General features: G+C 45.3%; 1 protein-coding gene across 1 annotated transcript in view; it reads left to right on the top strand.

Moving 5' to 3' along the window:
- Positions 1-25,669, top strand: part of SYNPO2 (synaptopodin 2) — a 214,600-nt gene extending 188,931 nt beyond the window's left edge. The window contains exons 4-5 of the mRNA XM_043973319.1: positions 158-2,340; positions 24,992-25,669. Of these exons, the coding sequence (XP_043829254.1) occupies positions 158-2,340; positions 24,992-25,546 (2,738 nt within the window). The 3' untranslated portion in view covers positions 25,547-25,669. The remainder of the gene's footprint in view (positions 1-157; positions 2,341-24,991) is intronic.
- Positions 25,670-26,176: the final 507 nt, after the last annotated feature.

Here is a 26,176-nt window from a genome sequence, read left to right as displayed (position 1 = left end):
AGCCAGAATCCCAGCCTTTCACCTTCTGGTGGAGTTCCTGGGTGAGGAGAAGTATTGTCATGTAACTGAGTAGGAGTCCCACCCTTCATGGGGCTAACTGCTGATTAGGTTCCCTTGACCGTGGTCATTTCCATAATCCTCTCTGTCTTCCTTCCAGGGTTCCGCCGGAGCGAAAGCTTGTCAGAGAAGCAGGTGAAGGAAGCCAAGTCCAAGTGTAAGAGCATCGCCCTCCTCCTCACAAATGCCCTCAACCCCAACTCCAAGGGGGTTTTGATGTTTAAGAAACGCCGCCGGAGGGCGAAGAAGTATACCCTGATCAGTTACGGCACCGGAGAGCTGCAGAGGGAAGCAGACACCGAAGAAGACAGCGAAAAAGACGGGGCTGTGGAAGTTAAGTTCACCAGCGAGTCGGAGGTAGATGAAGAGATCGTCTCAGACGCTGACGACGACGAAGACGACGAAGACACCCCAGTGTGGTCCTCGGACTGGGACTCTGGACTGGTAGACGTTGAGAAGAAGCTGAAAAGTGGAGATAGGATGCAGATGCTGCCAGACAGCTCGGGGAAGGGCGTCCTCATGTTCGCCAAGAGGAGGGAGAGGATGGACCAGATCACAGCTCAGCAAGAGGAGGGGAAGGCTGAGGGAGTGCCCCGCGGGGAACTGGAGGATGGCCACGCAGATGGGCTGAGAACAGTCACTTCCTACCAGAGGAGAGGAGAAGAAAGCATGAGAATGCAGAGTAACTTGTGTAAAAGCTACCTGGAAGGAAGCCACACAGTTCAACAGAACGGGTTCAGTGGAGCCCCCGAGATGCCAGAGGCGCACAGATTGGCTGCCTCCAACAGGACAGCCAAGCCCTTCCCAGGATCCATGAACCAGACGGCAGTGCCATATTCCCCTACCAGAAACCTAGCGAGTCCTCTGTACGACTTCCCTGCCCCACCCCCTTACTCTGCAGTCACCCCTCCTCCAGAAGGATTGTCCAGAGGGGTGAGCAGCCCCTTGGCTGCCCCAGCACAACCACCTCCATGGCCCCAGCCAGCCCCGTGGGCCCAGCAGGCTTTTTATGAGCCAACGGAACAGATCGCTTCGCGAGATGAGAGGATTGCCGTGCCAGCCAAGAGAACGGGCATACTGCAGGAGGCCAGGCGGAGGGGCACGTCGAAGCCCATGTTTACCTTCAAAGAGGCACCCAAGGTCAGCCCTAACCCCGAACTGCTGTCACTCGTGCAAAATGCGGAGGGCAAGCGAGGGACCGGGACCGGGTTTGAGTCCGGACCCGAAGAAGACTACCTCAGCCTTGGAGCCGAGGCTTGCAATTTCATGCAGGGCCACTCTTCTAAGCAGAAGACCCCGCCTCCTGTCGCCCCCAAGCCCTCCGCCAAGCCCGCCCCCTCTCAGCCAGTCACTCCCGGCTCCCCAGTCTGGTCTCCGTCAGCACTAGCTCCTAGCCAGCCTCCTGCGTTCCCGGTGTCCAATCAGTCCCAGGGAGTAGTCGCATCTGCCATCAAAATAGCTCGGCCTGCTTCCACCCCCTACCAGCCCCCCAGTACTCCCAACGTGGCCGGTCCCTTCAAAGGACCTCAAGCGGCAGTGGCCAGTGTGAACTACGCGCCGAAGGTGATGCCCACAGGAAACGCTCCGCCAGTCTCTGGGGCGGGCCCAGCCAGCGAGCTGCCCCAAATGAGCGGCAAAGGGGCCCAGCTCTTCGCTAAGAGGCAGTCTCGGATGGAGAAGTACGTGGTAGACTCCGAAAAAGTCCAGGCCCACATGGCGCGGGCCCAGTCTCCCACTCCATCTTTGCCAGCCTCCTGGAAATACTCCTCCAATGTTCGAGCCCCGCCACCAGTTGCTTACAATCCGATCCACTCTCCAGCCTACCCTCCGGCTGCAATGAAGCAACAGCCTGGAGCTGCCGCCACCTCCAAACCGAGCAAGAAAAAGGGGAAGAAGCCTCTCAACGCTTTGGATGTCATGAAACACCAACCGTATCAGCTCAACGCATCTCTATTTACTTTCCAACCTCCGGATGCCAAGGACGGCCCAGTCCCAAAGCCACCGACCAAGCTTGGGCCAGTCCCAGTCTTGAAGCCAGCTCCTCCTTCCTCCCAGCCGGTCAACGCTAGCTCACCCACCACCTTCCGGGCTTCCTCCGTGTGCTCTGTGCCAGCCTACAGTTCTCAGGCTACCTTCTACTCAGAGGCCGCTGCCACGCCAGTTAGCCCGTCCCCGGTGCCCGTAGGCCTGCCCACCTCTCCCAAGCCTGAGTCCGCACCCGCGACTTACTTTGTGGCTCCGAGGCCCAAGTTCTCAGCCAAGAAAAGCGGCGTCACAGTTCAGGTGTGGAAACCGTCTTGTGGAAACCATATTGTGGAAGAGTAATCTCCCAGCGGCCGCTGGGCTCGCAAGGGTTGGTTTGCAGTGTGCTCGGGCACCCCGGCGTGCCCCGCAGAGTCCTTAGCATAGTTAATCACACCGGATGGGCCAGCGCACAGCCGGGTCCAAAGAGTTTACCATTTCTAAATGAGTCAGAGATGGACAGCGCACACATCTGAGGCACATTTCTCCTTTTCTACACCTCGAGTCCATGACAGCCCTAGTGAACAGAAGTCATTCTGCTAACTAAGTTCATAGGCCTCCTAGGTTTTATGCTTTAGCCCAGAGAAAGAGTGTGATAGCTTAAGAGTTAGGACATGGCCTTTCTTTAACGAGATGACTCTACCCTCACAGGGAATGGGTTTGAAAATCGAATATGCATTTTTTTAAACAAGGGTTTACCTCTAACACTGTAGTAAGGGAATGCTGAAGTCCACTAGCCAAGCAACTCCGTTCTCGTTGGGGCCCCTCGGTCACCTGGTTGAGAGGCAGCACTCTGGACCTGGAGTCAAGAAGACCTGGGTTCAAATTGTACCTTGCTGTGTGACCTTAGGCAAGTCACTTAACCTCTCTGGGCCTCAGTTTCCTCATCTGAAAAATAAGAGGGATTGGACTGAGCCAAGCTTTCTCATTTTAAATCTGTGATCCTGTGAATGTGACTGGAGGGGGTGTTGGCAGTATGGGGCATTGATGGCCCCCGGAGGGAAGCAGTGCAAAATGTGTCCTCTTTTAAAGACAAATTCAGTTGGGGGGAGAGGGGAAAGCAGGGGCAGGGTCTGGCTGAAGAGGAGCTGACCTGGCGTGGGGCTGCAAAGCTTCCCTAACTACAAGAAGGGCCGTCTGTAGCTTCCTATTTTAACAAATTACGATCATTGCAAGTGCTAAGGACCAGCTCCTTTCCCTGCTAAACTGGTGGAGTGTGATGCTTAATATTGTCAGCTGTCTCTGCACTTCCATGTCCGACGTCAGAGTCCCAGCTGTCCTGCCCTGTCCTGCCCTCTTCAGGGCTCTGGCTTGACCCAGAGAGTAGGGAGGAAAGGGCTAGGAAGAAAGCAGGGGCTTTGAAAGAGTTCAAGGTCAAGTGTAAAAGAGAAATTCACAAGCCCATCAGGGATCACTTTTTTTTTTTTCCTCTTTTTGTCTTCTTTTGCTTACGTGATATACTCCACCAATGCTGCTGGCCGTGGGCACATCCATGTGTTATAAAAAACCAAGGGGGGATCTCTGCAAGGAGGTTGAACTGGGCACAGATCTAATTCTGTTAGGTGCCTGGTCACAGTCAGTGGGAGCCAAAGGCAGCACGAGTAGGGTTGGAGAGAGGGACTGTCCCATGTGAGGGATCCTTGTGTCCATAGGTATGCATGTGTCTGAAGGCTATACAAGGAAAGGATGTGATGAGCGTGACTATTTCTGGACAACCACATACATAGACGTCTTTTCCTTTCTGACTCTTGGCTCCTCCCACTGTCCTCTCCTATTGTTTCCTTGCACGGCCTCTCTCTCTCTCTCTCTCTCTCTCTCTCTCTCTCTCTCTCTCTCTCTCTCTCTCTCTCTCTCTCTCTCTCTCTCTCTCTCTCTCATTCCTCTTGGGTGGACCAGAAGGAGCCAGGCAGGTTGACCACTTCAGCATGGGGTTGGTCACAAGTCATGCCATCCTCCCTCTGACTCGGAGGCAGTAAATGGGATGCCAATACACCCGAAGATCGTTCTCCTACGTATTTTAAGCCCCCAAATTCTCTGGCCAGCAGTTCACTTGATCCAGAGTGACAATGAAAATCAATTGACATAAACTAAAGCAGAAAATGACAGTGTTTCTGAAAACTCAAGAGAAAATTCAGCTACTATGCCCAGGAGAATCTTCTAGAGACTTTGCCAGAAACTTGCCTGGTCCATTCTACTTAAGCACTCTCTTCTCTTTGTCCTTTTTTTCCCAAGAGTCACCACAGGCAACCGGCTGTATTCTTCACTTCACCTTTACAAGGATACCTTCCTTCTTTACCCGTGTGCTAGAGACGCCTCGCTCATTTTGCTTTCCTTTGCATGAGCTTCTCTGTCCTTGGTTCATTCTGTGGTATTTTCCTTACAGCTTGGGAAGGCTGCCCTTCCATTTTGCTCACTCACTTGCCTTTTTACCCAGAGGCAGAGCGAATACTGCCCCTGCTATCTCGAGAACGTAACCAATAAACCAGACATCCGAATTTGCTACAAGGCAATGGGTCTGATTCTTTGGCTTTTTCTCTGGTAGATATGCCTGCTGCTTTCAAGGCTGAATATGGAGGAATGCCACTGGCTGGGGGCCCCATCCCATAACCCTTTTATTTTAGTAAGTCAGTGATGGAGAGACACACAGATTAAACTCACATTCTCTCTGAGGATTCCTTAGAAAAAGAAGTGCTTTGAATGTCAGACTCTGGAGATAGTTCAGAAAGAAAAGCTAAGGAAGACCTCCTTGAGGTCAGCCAAATCCATCAGTCAATGCTATTGACTGAGATGTAGCAGAAATAGGACCCAACCTTGTCCTTTTACCAAGGTTTCAAAAGGACTTGAGCATGGGTAGGTGCACATTGGCAAAGCCATTCCTTGGAGAGCAGCAGGTCAAATGTATCTGAGGCTGCTGCTAATCAAGGGTCCCCAGTGATTTAGGGCTGAACGATGTGCAAGAAGAAGAAGAAGGAGACTGTCCATAGACTTCTCTGGCAGAGGGAAGGTCTAACGGAGCCACGATTTGGAGCTAATGATGACACCATGCCTCTGGGTCCTCCCAAGGGTCATGGAATCTTAGAGCTAAGCAGCACTTTGAAGGGCCATCTGATTCAATCTTTTCATTTTAGAGAAGAGGAAACTCCTCTACATTATATCTATTTCTCTACTAAATCAAATCAGCCTGCATATCAATGATACCAATGAAGTTTAAAAACATTATTAGGGGGCAGCTAGGTGGTGCAGTGGATAGAGCACCGGCCCTGGATTCAGGAGGACCTGAGTTCAAATCCGGCCTCAGACACTTACTAGCTGTGTGACCCTGGGCAAATCACTTAACCCTCATTGCCCTGCAAAAAAAAAAAAAAAAAACAACATTATTAGAGGTGAAAGAAACAATTGTACTCCCAAAGTCGATCATAGATGACTCTAAGTCATAATACCAAGCCTCAGATCTCTTCAGTTCACATGCTGAGTTGCAGATATCACTGCCAGCTAGTCTTCTCTCCAGCATAGTCTTATGAATCAGAGGGAGTCATACCATTTCTCTAGGTCTTATTTTGTCCATCAGTAAAATGGGGGTAGGAGATGTAGGGCCAGGGATTTGGCACCATTTGTTGTCATTGTTCAAAATACTTTGAAGTTGTTAACCAGTTTAGCTGGTCCTCCTTAAGATAGCTGACTTTGACCATGCTAGCTGCTTCAGAGACTGGTCATGCTATCATTTAGAGTGGGGAGCACCAAGACAGCAAATGGTCCATATTTAAAGGGAGGGTATGAACTGATTAGGAAAGACTTTCTATTTTCTCCAAGGGGTAATTTTGTTACTGGAAGAACACCAAGCACTTCAACAAGGTCTCTCTTTCACAGTGGAGCCTCAGGAGTTCACCAATTTGGTAGAGACCAGCTGAGTGAACCCTTGACCTTTCAGCTAAAGACCCTTTTGTTCTCTCTAGTTCAGCCATCAATGGGAGAAACTGGTAGATGGTGATTCTGCCATCCAATTCCCTTCCTGTTGTCTCTTCCTTTCAGGTGTCCCTAATCAACATAAGAGGAAAAGATATGAAAAAAAACAGTGGGGTTGCTTCTGGGAAGGCCAAATACTACCAGAGGAAAGGGAATGGAATGCCTTCCTCCCTCCCCTTTCCAGGGTCCTTGAGTGTTTTGTCATCATCAGTTTAAAAAACTTAAGATCATAAGGGGATGGGTAACGTGGCATGGTGGATAGTGAACAAACCTTAGACCCAAGAAGCCCTAGGTTCAAGTTTCACCTCTGACACACAGTGGCTGGGCAATTCACTTCACCTTTGAGTGATCCTTTAAGGATATAAATCACAGAAAGGTGCTTATTTGCACTGGTAGAGGGACTTTCCTTATCCAGGAGTTCCTTGTGCCAATAAAGGCACATTTCCCATCCCTGTCACTGAGTTCACACAGAAACAGGGCTTCTATGTCCCAAGGACTAATTTTTCATAAAACACTCTCTGTCTTTTCACCCTCTGCCCATGAAAAGGAGCCTGAAAAAAGTCCTCAAGGGGTTTGTATTGAGGAGGGGGGAGTGAAAGGAGGAAGAAGATTCCCCAACATTTGTGCCTGTAGAGTCCCACCCAGCATCATAGACTTAGAGCTTAAAGGCATCTTAGGGGTCATCTAGGGAAGACCCCCAAGTCTACAATTGAGGTTCTGAGGCCAAAAGAGATGAAAAGAAACTTGCCCAAGGTCCCATAGTCGGGAAATAACAAGACTGGGATTCCAAGCCAAGCTTTCCAAACTCTAATGCACAAGCCTTTTCCCACAATCACATTGGCCCCAGTTGGGGAAGAAGCCAGTTCTGCAGACGTTATGAGCCACTGTAGTAATTCTGTTAGGAAGGTTTATGGAGACGCATACAAATATTATCTTATTTGAGCCTAGACACAGCCCAGTGAGATAGGCAGATAGACAAGTGGGTAGGAGGGAGATGGGGTTCAAATCCTGCTTCAGATGCCTCTGATCTTTGTGACCCTGGACAAGTTATGTTTTCTTCCTGGGTCTCAGTTTCCTGATCTCTAAAATGGGATTAGACTAGATGACCTCTGTGGTCCTTTACAACTCCCCATGATTCTCAGAGTAGATATGCCTATGGAAACTGTTGTGTATTAACAAGGAAAAGGAGAGTAATAGCATTGTATAGCACTTTAAGATTTGCAAAGCACGCTACAAATATCATCTCATTTTATCTTCACACCAACCTTTGGAGATTGAAGGTATTATTAAACCCATTTTATAGATGAGAAAACTGAGGCCAAGAGAGACTAAATGATTTACCCAAGGTCACCCAGCCTGTGTATGAGGTTGGATTTGGCTTTAGGTTTTCCTGACGCCAGGCCTAGCACTGTACCATACCATCCAGCTTCCTCTAATTTATACATTTATCTAATGATAGATTTCTGGGTAAAAAATTATTGATATGGACCCAGAATGTAAGAGATTCCAGGTGAACAAGAGATATGTTTTCTTCCTAGTAATAGAAAATACAAAAAAGCAAGAAGCTTCAGGTAGCTTTTAGAAAGTAAAAATTTGGGGCGGCTAGGTAGCACAGTGGATAGAGCACCAGCCCTAGAATCAAGAGGACCTGAGTTCAAATCCAACCTCAAACACTTACTAGCTGTGTGACCCTGGGCAAGTCACTTAACCCTGATTGTGGAAGGAAGGAAGGAAGGAAGGAAGGAAGGAAGGAAGGAAGGAAGGAAGGAAGGAAGGAAGGAAGGAAGGAAGGAAGGAAGGAAGTAGAGGTTTTTCCCCTGTGGGTCAGGTGGCCACTCTCTGCTATGAAGTAGATCATCAATTATTCAGACTACCCAGCGTTCATCAGTGTTGTGAAAGTCTGGGGGATATCAATAAGGGCAGCTGTATTTACCCGCAGGGATACCACATGGCCCCAGTTTCCACATTGACCTAATAATCTGATGGGGATGAAAGCAGTGCCAAGCCATCCAAACAGCTTCTGAAACAGCAGGGAGGTAGTCAGGCATGCAGTGAGAAGAGCCTCAGATGCCAAATCAGAAAGCCCAGGTTTGGATCAAGCTCTGCAGCTCCCCATGGGGTGCTGGGAATGCCATGTCAACTTTTCTGGGTCTCCAAAGAGAAGGACCTTGAACTAGATTATCTCAAAGGTTGCTTCCAAACTTGAATCTCCAGATCACTGATTCTATCTTGGAATTTTTGTCAGTCCTTCTGTCCAATCAATAGCATATCCCTGGGGGCACCTAGGTGGTGCAGTGGATAAAGCAAGGGCCCTGGATTCAGGAGGACCTGAGTTCAAATCCAGTGTCAGACACTTGACATTTACTAGCTGTGTGACCCTGGGTGAGTCACTTAACCCTCATTGCCCTGCATAAAAAAATAGCATATCCCTACCAGCTGACCCACTGAGAAGCTACCTCTGTCACTTAGGCCTTTCTATAAATGAGGCCCCAAACAGGAAGTTTACAGAAGATTGAGACAGACAGTCACTGTCCATCATCAGATGTGTGAGGAGCAAAGAGCCACCTCTCCAAGAGAGCTCTGCTCTCTTTTACCACTATAAAAGATACAGTTAAGAAGAGAGTTGGCAAGGGTTTCCTTTTTCTCTCTTTTGCTCCAAGACAGTATGATATAGTAGCTATAGTGCTGAACTTGTGAAAGGCTTCTGTGTTCAAATCTAGCCTCAGATGCTTACTAACTGTGTGACCCTGGACAAGTCACTGAAACACCTTAATTTCCTTATCTCTAAATGAAGGGTTTGGATTCAGTGACCTCTAAGGGTCCACCCCAACTCCAAATCTATGATTCAGTGGCAGACAGGCTCCCTCACCAACCCAGCAACTTATCTGTAACTTATTGTTACTGCCCAGGGCACTGAGGGGGTAGGGGACTGTCCAGCTCACACAGCCAGAAAGGCTTGAAATTTTCCTTTCTGATGACAGCCCCACGAAATCCTGTGGCTTCACTGGCTTCTCCATCTGGAGAAGCATTTTTCCTGTTGTAGAATAAAGAGGCTCTTTTTGAAAATAAAGTAAATTAGAACCTCCAAGGAGACTTGCCACAGAAGCCCTGCCAGAATGACAGGGAGTTAATGTTCCTTCTTTCCATTCTACCTGGGAGGTAAAACCAGCCTCATTGAATAGAGCTGGCCTTGAAGTCCTACCTCTGACCCTACTGGCTGGGTGACCCTGGGCAAGTTACTTAACCTCTCAGTGTTCTAGGTAATTTTCTGCAGCTGTGAATTACAGGAAAGGCAGCTATCAGCATCAGAAGAGGGAGTTTCCTTACTAGCAGCTTTCTATCCACTGTGGTGAAGGCACAGGAAGCCTATACTAACAAACAACAATGATGGTGATGGTGATGATAGCAGAGAACGAGAAGAAGTCATGAAAACCTTGTGGGAAGAGTGAGGCACCAAGCATCATGGGTGCTATGAAAGTTGTCTTGAAGATAGTTTCAGAGAGCCTCTAGACAGCAGGTGTTCTTTGTGTGTGTGGGGGGGTGTCTGTCTATGGATTGATTTCAGGAGGTCTCTGAACTGGAATGACTGGAAATGACACCTTTTTTTCACTAATCTCTACCTGAAATTGAGCATTTCCTTCAATTCTGAAGGTAGGCAACAAAGCATTATTCTGAGAGGGGGCCCAGGGGCATCATCAGACTGCCCAAAGGGGTCATGACATAAAAAGTATACACCACAAACACTTTAATTCAATTACAAAAAGCAGTGATTTCTTCTCCCTCTACAAAAGTTCACAGACTATTAAATGGGAAAGAATAACATCAGGATAGAGACTTAAAACTATTTCTATCTGAACTCCAAAAGAAAATGAAAATATGAATATTAATCATAGCAACAACAACAATAATAATACTCTAGCAAATGACAGATTCACTATCTCATTGATTTAAGTATTACTTCTAGTGACATGTATCATAACCCACCCATGCTTGTCCATATTTTGTATTAATAATATGAATACTTTAACTACCAGTGATTCCCACAGTGTGGATATTCCTTCCACTGGTATAGAATGTGTTCCCTTTAGAACTTAGTAGATAGTCTTTGAGACTTGCTGTGGCTGGTGGTGAGCTTCTCAGACTTGACTGAGTTGGTCCCAGAGCATAAAGTATAGAAAGTGTGGGTCACATTCCAGTTTTCAAGGCTCCTTCCTTTCCTGAGCCCTCTGAGGTAAGCAACGGAGTGCCCAAAGTTGGCTCAGGTCAGCCCTGCCGGATCTGGCCAGACCAGCTTCTGCAGAGAAGAGCAAACAAAGAGATGTCCTCACCCTACTTGCTCAGCGTCATCTTGGGCCAGTGGCTCAGTGTCCTCTTTGAAGCCATTGATTCCTTGGGACTAAGGTCAGTTGCTAAATGAAACCTGTGAAGAGTATGCCTGAGATGAGCTGGTGGCTGCCTTTGGGACAAGGGATGACAAATGGCTCTCAGATGGCTCAGAGGCCTGGTTCCAGAAAGTACATATGACTTCAGATGTTTCTCAAGCCCAGGGATTTTCTGTTTCTGTTGGTGACAGGGGAAGGTTGAGGGAGACTCTGAGATTAATGAAATCCTGCTAAACTCAAAGTGGAGAGTGGTCCTCCCCTTGCAACCATGGGATCCTGTAATCCCACCTCCTCCATTTTACAGAGGGGGAAGCAAAGACCCACAGAGCCAAAGGGCCTTGACCACAGCCGTACACTAAGAAGGGATGAAGGGGAGCTCATATCCCAGGCTTCTCTAAGTGAAGTCAGTGCCTCTGTCACAATCCCACATGGTCTCCTCACTCCAGGCTGGCTTCTTCAAGGCAGTACCTTCCAGACTTTCTGCAGCAATGTCCCATTTTCTTTGCCACGTCCTACTCAATGGGCTTCATTTGTTCATCAGTTTATTTTTCTAAAAATTAACAAATTGATTTTCTCTCTCCTGCCTTCCCTCCTCACCACTGAAAAAAGGAGAGAATCTTATCTAGGAAATAAGCTTATACCCTGAAACCCTTTTATTTCATTACAAAACATACTCTCATAATAAATTCACATAGTCAAGTAAGGAAAATTCCCACATTGGCCATGTCCAATGATGCCCCCTTTTGTTCAAAAGAAGAGGGTGATCCTTCCTCTTGTTCGGTTATGTCCAACTCTTTTTTACCCTGTGTACCATAGCCTTCCAATACTGGATACTGGAGTGGTTTGCTATTCCCTTCTTAAGTAGATTAAGGCAAAGAGATGTTAAGATGTTAGGAGACTTTCCCAAGTTCACACAGCTAGTAAGTGTGTGTGTGTGTGTGTGTATGTGATTTGCAACATGGATAGAGCACTGGGCTTGAAATCAGGAACACTCATCTTTATGAGTAAAAATCCAGTCTCAGACACTTACTAGTTGAGTGACCCTGGGAAGTCACTTAACCCTGTGTGCCTCAGTTTCCTCATCTATAAAATGAGCTGGAGAAGGAGATGGCCAACCACTCCAGCACCTTTGCAAGAAAAGCCCAAATGGAGGGAGTCATGAAGAGTCAGACACCACTGATTAATGACTAGACAACTTCCTGACTTGGGCCCAGAACTTGGGAGGGACCTTAAGTAACATTTAACCCAAGTCTTTCATTTTCTTCAGGAGGACTAGAGACCCTCAGGAAGTAGGGACTCATTTGCCCACAGGCACATAGCGAGGAAGTAGCACTTGGACAGTTTGAACAAATGTCCAGTGACTTCGACCCCAATGCTCCTTCCATTCACAGCCTCCCAAAAGTGAAGGCGAGCGGGCAATTTCCCATCCCTTTCAAACTCTTCCCCAGGATGGGAGCCAGACTGAGAGGAAAGGGCTTGGAGCTGTCAGGCCTCCCTTAAAGAGGACCTTCTTTGTCTTCTGAACCTCCTTCATCGCTGGGGAAGGCATTGGAAGGAAGTCCTGGACTAGGGCATGGGGGCTGGTCCTGGAGAATCCTGGGGAGTGGCAGCATCCCTGTGTCTGACCGTTAGACATTCCACGTGGCTTCCCTGTCCTCAGGGGGCATCCAGAGCTCTCCCTTCCCCTCCCCACCCCTAACCTGCTACAGGTCATGGCTGGTAGGGGAGGTATATGATGAGTAGAGGCCAGCCCTGCTGCCCCAAGGGCCAGTCTCTTCCCTCTGCATAAGGACTTGACCCAAGCCCCCCTCCTCACCCACCCCACCCTGTACCAGGGCTCTTTCCAAGAGGCACAAAAGGAGGAGCGTAGCTAGGCCAAGGAAGGGACAGCAGTGCGCTTACTTTAGCTTACTGCTCCTCACCAGCTGAGAAGAGTTAACCTGATTAGTTTGCCTTTTGTTGACTTGGATCTGAACTTTGTTTTTCCTCTTGAAAGTGGGTTTATATTGGGGGGCAGCTAGGTAGCACAGTGGATAGAGCACCGGCCCTGGATTCAGGAGGACCTGAGTTCAAATCTGGCCTCAGACACTTGACACTAGCTGTGTGACCCTGGGCAAGTCACTTAACCCTCACTGCCCCGCCAAAACCAAACAGAACAAAACAAAAAGTGGGTGTATTTCTGTGAGACATGGACTTAAAAATGTCCAGTTATTTAGACTATTACTTCACACTGCTCTTGAGAGGGTCTCATCCATCACCTCCCCATTCCCCATAATTCACAGAATTCTGTCTTAAGGTACTATTCCCACTACACATGGGAGAGGCAGCCTACCATAGTGGTTGGAGAGCTGACCGCAGAGCCAGGATAGACCTGGCTGACCTGGCTTCAAGTCCCATCTCTGACACATACATACTAGCTGTGTGGCCCTGGGTAAGTCACTTAACCTTCCATGTTCTTGCTAATTTGCTAAGACTATACCTACAAAATCATTTCTCAAGATATGAGCATCAACCTGTACTGGCAAAAGGACATCTCATCCTGATCGATAAAGCTAGTGTGAGACACTGTGCTAAATGCTGGGGATTCAACAAATACCTTAGAGTGGGGCGCACTGGCAAATAGGGAGGGAGGGGGAGGGAGCAGGAAGGGCCCCTTCAGGAGATCATCAGGCAATCTCAGGCTGGTTGGCCTTTCTCCTCCCCAGTAATCCTGATGATTAGACACGTTCCCCCTCCCTGGATAAGAGCCAATCAGGATTACTCACAACAGGCTCCCATTCCTTTTGTTGTTGTTGTTCAGTCATTTCAGTCCTGTCCAACTCTTTGGGACCCCATTTGGGATTTTCTTGTTAAAGATACTGGAGGGGCTTAGCTATTTCCTTCTCCAGCTCATTTTATAGATTAGGAAACTGAGGCAAACAGGCTTAAGTGACTGGCCCAGAGTCACACAGCTAGGAAGTCAAGAGACCAGATCTGAACTCAGGAAGATGAGTCTTCCTTACTCCAGGCCTGGCTTTCTATCCATTGCCCTGCCTAAGTGCCTCCTCCCGAAGTCTAAAACTCAACAAAACATCAACCAGGATTTGATTGGTAGCCTTTTGCCAGTTTCCAAGGGGAAAATCTAACATTTGGCTTTCATGAGGCTCTAGAGCACTGCTAACCCCTTACAAAGAAGGGGTGTGATACTGTGGAAGGAGAGCCCTGAATTTGGAGTTTGCCCCAAGATTCAAATCTCACCTCTGACCCTTACTACCTGTGAGACCTTGGTCAAGTCACCTTATTTTTCTATGCTTCATTTCCCTCTTCTATAAAATGAGGGAGTTTGATGAATGGCTTTTGAGATCCCTTCTAATTCTAACCTTAGGAGGAAACTGAGGCCTGGAAGGAGGGAGGGACTTGACCAAGGAGGCAAAATAGGTGGGGGTTTTTCAGATCTCTTTATTTGATTTGTTAACCTTTAAAATTTTCGTCTTACCCCCTTAGATCATCAAGGGTCGAGGGAGGTTTCCCGGCACACAGCACTTCCTGTTTGTAGCCGAGCTATGCCTTCACAGCATCTTAACCCCATCAGCCCTTTGGTCAGCGTTGCTCTTCTCTAAGGTCGTGGCTGGCTTGGCAGGCCGGCTCACCCAGACCTAGCCGGGTTTATCGATTGCACTTGCTCTCAAATGGTCTTGGCCGCTGAGATTCCTTGCAGCCCTGTCTATACTCTGGTGGGCCAGCAATGGCTTCCCAGCCTGCAGCTGGAGGAAGGAGACATTTTTGGTCCAAGCCTCTGCAAGAGTCCACTTGCAGCCGAAGGCCCAGCAGATGGCAGCAAATCCCCTTTCCACAGTGTGGTTCCCATTGTGATCCTCAAGGTGATTGGCGTGGCATGTTTGGACTTCAGAGGTTTTATTGTTTGAGAATACTGGATTAAAGAGAACTTTGTGAGGTCAGCTAGCCTGCTTATAGCAAGAATACACTGCAAATACATGGCAAATATTCTAGAAGGAGAGTAATTAGCTCTCTTCTGAGACATTACAAGGGGAAAGCCTCGTTGGTGGTAGGAGGCTAGAGGTTTCTGCTTTCCAAGTCAGTAAATTCTTACTTGGAAAATAACAATGATTTACATTGCTATGGCACTTTAAAGTTTCCATGGTACCTTCCTCACAAAAACCCTGTGATGGAGAAACTGAGGCTCAGAGGGCAAAAGTGACTTGCCCAAGGTAATTGAATTCATAAGTATCAGAAATGGAATATTATTAGCACAAGTTTCCTGACTCCAAGATGGCATGACTGGCCTGGGAGACAGAGAACTGGCAGCTAAGTCAGAAGCACTGGATTCAAGTCTGACCAACAGCTGTGTGATCTTGGGGAAATCACTAGACCTCTTAGTGCTCTGAGCATCTTTCTAAGACTTTAAGTTGCAGGAAGATGCCAATCTGCCTCAATTGAGAGAATTTCCTCGTCTGGGAATTCCCTGTATCAGTAAATACCAGGGCTAAGCCCTGTCCTCCCCACACCAAGTTGTTAGTACACTTTCTTCTACCCTCTGCTTCCTTGAACCTAACTTAAACCTTTTTTTCTTGCTAGAATCAAAACCCATCCAAATTCAAAATGTAAACTCTCCGATCCCAGAATGAGATCAGAAAGAAACAAATTTGTTCAATTCAACAAGGATTTTGTTTTGTTTTGTTTTGCAGGGCAATGAGGGTTAAGTAACTTACCCAGGGTCACACAACTAGCACATGTCAAGTGTCTGAGGTCAGATTTGAACTCAGGTCCTCCTGAATCAGGGCCAGTGCTTTGTCCACTGCACCCCCGAGCTGCCCCCTTCAACAAAGACTTTAAGGAGAGGCAGTGTAGAACAGGCGTGGGGGTCAGTCTTGGAGGTAACCCTTCCATTAGTAGAAGGGAGACCTAATTTCATGTCTTATCTCTGGCACATCCCTGCTGGACAACCAAGGGCAGGATAGTCAAGCTCTCAGGGCTCCCAAGTGACCTCTCTAAGACTGTTAAATACAGAAGAGTAATCGGTCTGCAGTGGTGGAGTTTCCTTTATGTGAATTCCTTATACAAATGAAGTCACAAGTCAGTCACCTCTCCATGTATATGTGTAGGTGTGTATCTGCATGTACATATGTGTATCTGCATGTATGCATATACATACACATAAACACATACATCCAGATAACTATATCTATCATCTATCTGGCTGCCTTATCTCTCTGTCCCATCTGTATGTGTAGGTCTATCTGTCTGTGTGTCTATCTGTGCTAACTACTAGAGATTCAAAGGAAACAATTCTCCACGGGGCAGGATAAACAGAAAAGTCCTTTCTGTGAAAAGAGGAAGAAAACAGTCACAACTGGGAGGGTCAGGAAAGGCTTAATGGAGGAAGCTGAACCTTGAAGGCAGAGAGAGACTCTGAGAGATGGCAATGAGGAAAGACTGCATTCTTGTCTTGCGGTAGAGCTTTGCAAAGGCATGGAGGTAGATGATGGAATCCTTGCTCTGTCCCTTGCTACTGGGTGACTCTGGGTAACTTGTTAACCTCTGTATATCTTGGTTTCCTGTCTCATTTGAATGTGAGCTCCTTTAGTACCAGGGCTATTTCTTAAAACCTTTTTGTATCCCCAATACTTAGCACAGTGCCTGACACATAATGAGCACTTAATAAATGTTTGTTGATATTTCCATCTTAGAAATACTTCCAGTTTAGAAACAATAAAACATTGCTATTTTTCTATTACTTTACTCCTGATACCCCACTAAAAAGTGGAGAGTATAGGTATCATTATACCCATTTAATGATTGAGAAAAAGGAATAAGTTGCTCATGACCCCATAGCTTGTAAAGTCAGAGGCTGCTTTTAAACAAAGATTTCTCCTTACTCTAAGTGTAAACCCTTTCCAGTAGAAAGCCAAATTAGGCTAGGCTGAGTTTTTGTTTCACCTGTATAGTCTCCAAGAAGGAAAGACAAAAGGAAGCAAACATTTGAGCACCTCCTATGTGCCAGGAACTGTGCTAAGCATTTTACAAATGCCCCATTTCTTCTTCACAACAATTCTGGGAGTTAGATGCTATTATTATCCCCCTTTTACAGTTGAGGAAATTGAGGCAAGCAGAAGTTAAGTGATTTGCCCAGGGACATACAGTAAGTGTTTGAGGGTGGATTTGAATTCAAGTCTTCCTGACTCCAAGCCCAGCACTCTATCCACCACACCGCCAAGTTGGTTCAAGAATGCAGGGTCACCTACATAATGAGCAATCCCTTGGGTAAATCACTTTGTGTCTCTGGGTCTCAGTTTCCCTCTTAAGGAATTGGACCAGATGACTGCTAAGATTCCATAGAGCTCTAAATCTATGATCCTATCATCCCATGGCTTCAGTAGAGTTTTCTTAAGTTACAAACAGTTGTTTTTGAGAAGACACCATTGAAGGGTTTGGAGAATTTGGGCACCTCCAGAAAAACTGATTTTCTGTCTGAGTTTATCATAAGTTAGATGGAAGGCTGAGGGCTAATCCCTCTGGGCCTCAGTTTGTTTACCAGTAAAATGGATGCCTTCAGTTGGCTTTCCCAGCTCACAGTCTATGATTAAGATATTTATGTTACTTGGCTAATGTAGGATTTGGCTCATCTCTCTTCAACAAGGCTAACATGAGAAAGCTGTTCCCCAAATTGTATTTTTATTCAAAGTTCCTCCATGGAACAGGCCAGAAGTCCCATGAGGCCTAGAATGGTTCATAGCAAAGGTGTGAGATGCCCTGTATCAATGGGATGGAACAGCCCATAGAATGGAACATGCAGAATCCCCCCAGGGAAAACAGCTGCAACAACAGTATTCTAGCCACTAATACCTAAAACTAAAATGGTTGGTCTCTTAATAAGAAAATAAGATAGGGCATCCAAAAGAGTCAGCATCTCCTCCACATATGCCACATGCAGCATTTGGGGAATTGGGCTCAAATTTTTTCTGACATTTAGAAAATTAATGTATAAGAAAAGCAAAATGCATCTGAGGACAGGTCAGGTGATTTATATTTTCAACAGAAATTAAAGAGACAAGTGGTTATTCCTTCTGTCATGAAGAAATGCATCTTGGAAACCTGTGGCCAAACAGGTCACAACATTCATTGATTCCTTCGAGAGACATGACGGGGGTAGATGGGGTGGCCTCTGAGCTCCCTTGAGCTCTGGATCTATGATGGTATGACATTTGTTCTTGTTTGTGAGGTCTGTTTGTGACTCAAAGCTATGCTCAGGATGCCCTTATGGGATGTTGAGGTTGAGATAGATTGTAATGGTAGTACTTATTCCCTCCTACTTGGACTTCATAGGATCATAGATCCAAGCTTGAAAGGGTCTTTTGAGTCCCTATGGTCTACCCCTGGAATTTTACAGATGAAAGGAAACCAAGTCTCAGGGAGGTTAAGTGACTTGCCCAAAGTCACATAGGTAGCTTCAGAAGCAAGACTTGAACCCAAGTGTTCTGACTTCAGAGCCTGTCATCTTTCCAACCAGTGCTCAGGACATATTACTGACTTTGGCAAATGTGTTTGTCAATTAGCATTTATTAAGCACCTACTATGTACCAGGAACTATTCTGATACTGGAGACACAAAGGAAGGTCAAAACCAGTGTATGTGTGTTTGTGTGTGTTCACATGCTTGCCTGTACACCCATGCTGTACATTACAGCTGGGCAGTTTGTACCTCAGAAAGATCTTGTGAGCTGAGAATTTAAGATCCTGACCCACTTCTCTATTTGCAAGGCTATAGCAACCCATGGTTGTTGCTGTTCATCCTTCATTCTCAAAGAGGACCAATGACAATGATGTCTTAACTTGTGTATGAATTGGATTTGAGTGAGACAGGGCTGTTTAGAGTTTTGGGAGAGCACTGGTGAGTGGTGTGTAGAAGGAGAGGCTGACCTTCCTACAAGCTTATGCTATCAATGATCTGACTTTAGGGGGGGAAACGCTGTTATTAAAGAAGTAAAAGAACTGCCCCGATTCCCTCACCCTTTTCCTGTTCTCTGTGGAGTCTTTATAGATCAGATACATGTCTCTGGGAGATGACTTAGCTGACTAATGTTTAAGACAGAGCCAAAAGAAAGAGGTGGAAAGAACCCAAGCCTTTCCATTTGCACACCCATGTGTTCCCTCCTGTGCTGGCAGGAAACAGACTGTCCAGGTGCAAGTCTCTCAGTTTGTACTGTTCTTTCTATAAAAGAGAGGGCATTTTGAACAAGTTTCCGCTCTGACTTTTCTTGCTCTCCAGGGCTGTTTCCAGACTTCTTCAGAAGTTGGTTTTTCTGTTCTAAGCACCCCTGAGGGGCCACTTCTTTGTTCAATTTCCTTATGAGAGAACATGAAGGGGGTTAGGTTTGACCAGGCCATGTAGCTGTTTGATAAACAGTTGCAGCAAGAAATCAGGCAATCATAGCATCTGAGAATTAGGTGGAGTCTTAGTCACGGCCTAAGGAAGGATTAGTCTTGTCAACACCATCCCTGCCAAATGATTACTGAACTTCTAAAGGGGCAGTCTGGTGGAGAAAGCAGAGTACCTCATTGGGACTTGAGTTTGAACTTTTATTCTGCCACCTATAATGCCCCATGACCTTGGATAACTTACTTCATGTCTCTTAGTTTCCTCAATTGCTAAATGAAGAGGGTTGAATTAGATAACATTTCACTTGAGGAGTGGATCCCATTGATCCCATGCCCTTTGGGGGAAACTAATGGTAGGAAGTGTTTTTCTTAGATCTTGCTTTCTATGTTCCTGTTTTTTCCCTACCAAGAAGAAGAATACTCTGACTGGGAAGTATAGAACTTACACACAAAAAGTAGTTAATCAGAAATTAAGACCCAAGATAAATATGGAGCTAGTAAGGGGATGTCAGTAGCTCTCACTGAGCTCATGTCAGCAGGCTTGGAAGAACTCCATCCCAGAGTGCTGAAGTTACTTGCAGATGACGTCACTGAGCTGCCGCTGTCAGGGATCTGGGAAACTTCTAAGCAGATTCAATGTCCTTTTAATTTGGAAGGTTTTGTCACTTTCCACTGATCATAAAATGACTAGAGTAACCAGTTGATAGCCAGTCCTCTTCTGAAGTCTCGCGCGTAGCTCTAGGTATCTAGAAGAGGGTAACCAGGATGATTATGCAATCAGACCACATTTAGGATATTGTGTTCAGTTATGGGTAAGACATTGAGGGAAGGTAAAGAATAACCTGAAGATTGGTCAGAGGGAGGCAGACTGGATGGGGCATGGTCTCAAGTCCATGCCACATGCAGGCTGGTTGAAGCAATGGCAGAAATGTTAGTTACAATGTTTAGCCTGGAGAAGAGAAGACTCTGAAGTTTTCAAGTATTGTCTTCAAGGGCCATCATATGATGTATTAATTTTGTTTTCCTTGGCCCCAGAAAAAAAGATCTATGAGAAAAGAGAGGTAGGAGTAGATTGGGAGATGTGGGGAAAACATCCTAAGAATTAGAGTTATCATTTATAGGTGTGTGTATGTGTGTGTGTGTGTGTGTGTGTGTGTGTGTATACACACACACACACACATATTTATATATAGTTATATATATATAGTTATAGAACTAGCTATTTGAGCTAGAGTGGGGTGGACTAGCTCAGTTGGAATAGGGTTCCTCCTTATTAGAAGTTTTCATATAAAAACTAGATGTCTAGGCAGGTATATTGTAGGGAATTCTTTTGGGTTGGATTAGGTGCCTCCCAACTGTGAAAAATTGGGATTATTTGAGTCTGTGAGTCTGGAATATTTAACCGGAAGAAGAGAGTAAACCAAAGGACAGTCCATGAATGACTGCCATGTGCATTAGACATTCTTGGCCTCAGAGATCAAGATTGGGATGCATGACAAAGCACATTTTGGATCAGTATAAAGATAAATGTCCCTTCAGTTAGAACTATCCCAAAGTGGAATAGGATGTCTTCCATTGGAAGCTGCATGACCTCTTCTTGTTAAGGTTGTAGAGAGGATTCTGGCCTCAGCATAGGGGACTTCTGATGTCCCTTGGAATTCTGAGATGCTAGAAATCCATCATTCCATGAACTCTGCCTTTCTAGAACAAAGCTTCTTAAACTGTGAGTTTCAACCCTATGTGAGGGTTGTGAAAAAATTGGCAACAGTAAATGGTTGTGTGTACCTACTTCTATATACCTAAATGCTGGGGGTCATGCAAAAATGTCTTGGGCGTAAAGGGGTCATGAGTGGAAAAATTTTAAGAAGCTGTGTTCTAGAATACTTATCTACTGACCCAGTCCTGCCCCCTCAGGACATGTGATGGCCCTTCAAATATCAGAAGACAGAAAGAATCACTTCCCTCTAAACCCCTGCTGGTCTCTTCTCCATGTTAAACATTATTTGGTTCATTCAACTGATCTTTCTATGCCATGATTCCACCTCCCTCATCTTTGTCACTCTCCTCTAGATTCTGTCTACCTCTTAATGTCTTTCTTAAAATGATTAACAAGAATGGAATACAATGTTCCACAAATGGCCTGATCAAATTTTGTTGTTGTTCAATCATTTTTCAGTCATGTCTTACTCTTCATGATCCCATTTGGAGATTTTTTTGGAAAAGATACTGGGATGGCTTGCCATTTTCTTCTCTAGCTCATTTTACAGATGAGGAAACTGAGGTAATAAGGTTGAGTGACTTGCCCTGACTTGACTCAGGAGGTGTTTGAGGCTGAGTTTGGACTTGGGTCTTCCTGATTCCAGGCCCTGGTGTTCTAACCACTGTTCTATCTAGCTGCCTATCCTCAAATATCAAGTATTTGAGGTCCCTCAAATTGGTGTTAAAATTTGACTTTAAATGTATTTGGGAAAAATAAAATTCTAAATAAAAAAGATAAATTATGGGGGGGCGCAGTATTTGAGGTCCTGATCAAATTCCTAGCTCCAAATTTAAATGACTAGAATAATGAAATTACTTGAATGGTCAGAAAGTCAAGCTTTATATACTGCTTTCTTGAGCTCTGATCACTTTGTTTTTTAAAGGCAGAAGCTCTTGCAGTCCATTTTTCCCTAGCTCCTTCTCCATGATTCCACCAAAAATAGTTACAAATTTAAGGAGAAGCAATGTATGAAGTGGAAGTTTGGAGGGATATTCATGGAAATGCTATTGTTTAGTGGAGAAGGAAATAAAGGCATAGTCTACTGTGGCACTTTACTGAAAGGCCAACATATATCAATTAGACATACAAGAACCAGTCTGGCAGGGCTGAAGATTCAGTGCAGTTGGAGAATAAAGCTCTAGGCTTGAAATCTAGATCTGCCACATACCATCTGTCTGACTTTGGCCAGCTCCCATAACCTCTCTGAGCCTCCTCCATCAAATAAGCAGGTAGAATAAGGTGATTGCTCTTGTACCTTCTGGCTCTAGAATCTCTGAGCCCATGAAACATGACAGCCATTTCCTCTCACCAATTCTCCATGGTTGAGCATTCTCAAGGTCAGGAAATGGCTCCAAGGAGCTGAGAACCCTGGGAGGAGTAAATGGCATGATAGGAGGCTCCAGTCATGGGAAAAACCTTAATATTGTTTCCTAGAATTGGACAAGTGCTATGGCCAATGGGATTTGGGAGCCAAGGCTGAGCTCAGCCCACTTGAGTAATGAGCTACTTTAAATATAGAGAGACTCAATGTTCCCCATATGGCATTCAGATTCCCCAGGTCATCTGCCAGCTGTGGCTGCCCCTCAAGCCAAGCTCAGGGACAGCTTATTAGGAGATAGACTCCTACCTCCTTATTTGTGGAGAAGAATGTGAAGTGGGCACATTTCTCTAACTACATGAGTACATATAAGCACCAAGGAGCTCACGGGAAGGCTTGAGAAGACAATTAAAAAATGGATGGCAACAATACTGTTATGCTCTTGTTTGAACCCACTGGAAAATTTTTATCATGCTAATTAGAAAAAAGACAACTTTTAGACACAGTGTTGATAATGATTTCATTTGAAGATGATATAATAATTCAATCCAAGACTGTTGTCTCTGACATTAGTATAAGTTCCATGAGGTCAGGGACTATCTCATTTTCTTGTATTTGTTTTTATTTGTTTTTCTTTTTCTTTTTTCTTTCTTTCCTTTCTTCTTCTTTTTTTTTTTTTGCAGGGCAATGAGGGTTAAGTGACTTGCCCAGGGTCACACAGCTAGTAAGTGTCAAGTGTCTGAGGCCAGATTTAAACTCAGATTCTCCTGAATCCAGGGCCAGTGCTTTATGCACTGTGCCACCTAGCTGCCCCCTTGTATTTATATTTCTAATGCTTAGCACCTTTCCTAAGTGCCACAGTATGTGGCAGAGCTGGGATTTTTACTTCAGATGCTGTGTGTGTTCCACACTGCTCCTGCCACAGAAGTAAATATAAGATGTGAAGTTAACTTGGGGACATTCCCTAGAATCAGAGGGATATGATTAAGGAAAGATTGGATGCATTTTTTTTCCTCACAGGATACATGTATTTAGCTGTCATGGCTCATAGCATAGTCCTTTTCCAAGTTCTCCATCCTTGGCACAGGAAAAGCTAGAGGTGCTCCCAGAGCACACATTTAGAGCTGGAAGGAAGGTTGGAGGACATTGATTCTGATGCTTACATTTTACACAGGATTCAAACCCAAACCCTTTGATTCCCAACCCTGTGCTCTTCCCAGTCCCCTGTTAAGGCTAAAATTCTAGCTAGTCTGTCTAAAATATCTAATGAGTGGTCGCCAATAAATTATAAGCTTTAGCAAGAGTTAGACTTTTAAGCATTTATTAAGGAGAATAAGAATTTGGTAAAGAGGGAGAGAAAGGCCTAGATTCCTATCTATTAAAGGGAGAGCGCATTTCTGGCTCCCTTCTCCATCAGCGTCCCCAGGAAAAGAGACCCAGTCAGAGCGCCAGGTTCCTCCCTTCTTCCTCCCACAAGCAGACGTCACTTCCTGATGTCAAAGAAAAGACTCCTGGTCTTGCCCTCAAAGACCTTCACTTCATTGCGGAGCTTTTCTACAGTAAGTCTCCAGCAGGTGGCATCATTCCAATCATTACACTCCCAAGGAAAGTGCTTTGTAAATACACACCCCAAAATAAAAATATACATATTTTCATTTATTTCATTAAATATTTTCCAATTACATGTAAAAAATTTAATGTTCATTTTTTAACATTTTGAATTCCAAATTCTCTCCCTCCTTCCCACCTTACCCCTTGAGAAGGCAAGCAATTTTATAGCAATTATACATTTGACATCATGCAAAAGTTATTTCCATATTAGCCATGTTGTAAAAGAAAACATGGACCAAAAAAAAGGGGGAGGGAAAGAAAAATAGAGAAAGCAAAAAAGGTATGCTTCGATATGCATTCATCAGTTCTCTCTCTGGAGGTGGATGGCATTTTTCATCATGGGTCATTTGGAATTGTCATGGATCATTGTCCTGTCTTTAGAGAAGCTCAGTCTTTCACGGTTGATCATTGTTGCAATATTGCTGTTACTATGTACAATGTTCTGATTCTATTCTCTTCACTTTGCATCAGTTCATGTAAGTCTTCTCAGATTTTTATGAAATCTGCTCATAATTTCTCATAGCACAATATAGTATTCCATTACAAGTCATATATCACAACTTGTTCAGCTTTTCCCCAATTAATGAGGGGCTAATATCCCCTCAATTTCCAATTCTTTGCCACCACAAAAAGCTGCTATAAATATACTTGTACAGATAGGTTGTTTTCCCTTTTTTATCTCTTTGGGGTATAGTAGTGGTATTGCTGGGTCAAAGTTGATGCACAGTTTTATAGTCCTTTGGGCATAGTTCCAAATTGTTCTCCAAATGATCAAACTATTCTACCAACTGTGCATTAGTGTTCCATTTTTCCACATCCTTTCCACCATTTATCATTTTCCTTTTCTATTACATTAATCAATATGATAGGTATGAAGTGGTAGAGTTGCTTTACTTTGCATTTCTTTAACCAGTAGTTAGTAGGGCATTTTTAATGTGACTATCAATGTTCTTTCTAAGAGATACACCATACAGCTTACCCAGAGGGAGGATGACATATAGATGTATTCAGGACTAGTTTCAGAAAGAAGTTTTGAGACTGCCTCCCCCCCCACCTCCCCCCCCCCAACACATACACACACACACACACACACACACACACACACACACACACACTGCTGTCCTTGATGAAACAATGAGCAGAGGTTATGTGCCTGTGTAAACACTGAAATGGGACTGATGGATAAGAAAGTCTAAAGTCAAAGAACCAGGACTGGGGTGCTGAGAAAGATGGGCTCTTATGTATATTGGGGGCGGGAGTGCCCTTCTCACTGATTATGTTTTGTTTTGCTTTTTTTTTTTTGCTTTTTTTTTGTGGGGGCAATGAGGGTTAGTGACTTGCTCAGGGTCACACAGCTAGTGTCAAGTATCTGAGGTTGGATTTGAACTCAGGTCCTCCTGAATCCAGGACTGGTGCTTTATCCACTACACCACCTAGCTGCCCCCTCACTGGCTATTTTTTTACAGTATCCAATGTGGTTTATTAATCATTTTCTTATTTCTAGGATGGTGGACAGTTCTTACCACGTTTTAGAAGACCTGTTGGAGCCACCATATCTCCCACTTCTCCTCTGATGTTCCAGCATTCCTATAGTTACCCCAGCAAACCAGCAGGTGAGCCTGCAAAAGTCAACAAGAGACTCACACCTTGGGAGGCAGCTGCTAAGTCTCCTCTTGGTCTTGTGGATGATGCTTTTGGCCCCAGAAATATCCAGGAATCTATTGTGGCCAATGTAGTCTCTGCTGCCCAGAGGAAAAGCTTGCCAGAGCCACTTGAGGACTGGAAACTAAGAGTTTCCTATGCACCCCAGGCTCAGAAGGCAAATCTTGGCCCACTCCATAGGAGAGAGAATGGCATCCTCAATCCACCAAAGAGCACCATGGCAACAGCTTATGCCAACAGCCAGTATGACGCCCCATTGCCATATTCCACCTATTACAGGATGCCCTCTAGAACTGGCTGTGAGAGGATGGCCTTGGAGACCAAGTCTGAGTATGGCTTCTCCTTCAGCGATGGCAACTACAATCCACACCCAAGAGGATGGAAGCGTGAGACCTGAGATTTTCCTGCAGTAGAGAAATCCTCCCTTTCTGTGCTTACCATCCGCCAGTTCTAATAGCTAAGCCATGGAACAAATCAAGTGATCTCTTCTTGATCCAACCAATTCTGTAGGACATGGCCATCTTTTATCCTCAACAAAAGAAATAGATTTGACCTCACATGTCTCTGAGATTCTTCTATGTGAGAGATTTACTCTTTTTTTTTTCTTTTGGTCTTTAGTTCCCTAAGTCACATCTGTATATTTTAGCATGTGAGAGTGTATACACACGTGCATTCAAACCTTAGCTCAAAATACCAGCATTTACTCTTCCCTGCCTCTCACTCAAGCAAGGGATGGGAAAAAGAGATTATATTTGTGGGAGGAAAATGCAATTGCCTGAATTGATTTCTGGAGTTCTTAGCCTAGTTTCCTTTATGTCACTGACACATTTCCCAGCAGGGCTAAGCAATTCATCTCTGTGAAAGTTGGATGGAACTGGGTCTTTTGTCTGACCTTTGTGTCACCATGAGTTACAGAAAGGAAGGAATAGTCTGGCATTTCTAGTCCTGGCATTGGAGATCCACAATGAGGAGCCTAATTTGAGGGAGGCTTTCAAAGGCCAGTGTGGTTTGTATGGGAAGGAATTCC

The sequence above is a fragment of the Dromiciops gliroides genome, chromosome 6 (assembly GCF_019393635.1).
Source record: "Dromiciops gliroides isolate mDroGli1 chromosome 6, mDroGli1.pri, whole genome shotgun sequence".
In the NCBI taxonomy this organism is placed as follows: domain Eukaryota; kingdom Metazoa; phylum Chordata; class Mammalia; order Microbiotheria; family Microbiotheriidae; genus Dromiciops; species Dromiciops gliroides.
This window is presented reverse-complemented; position numbering and strand designations above follow the sequence as displayed.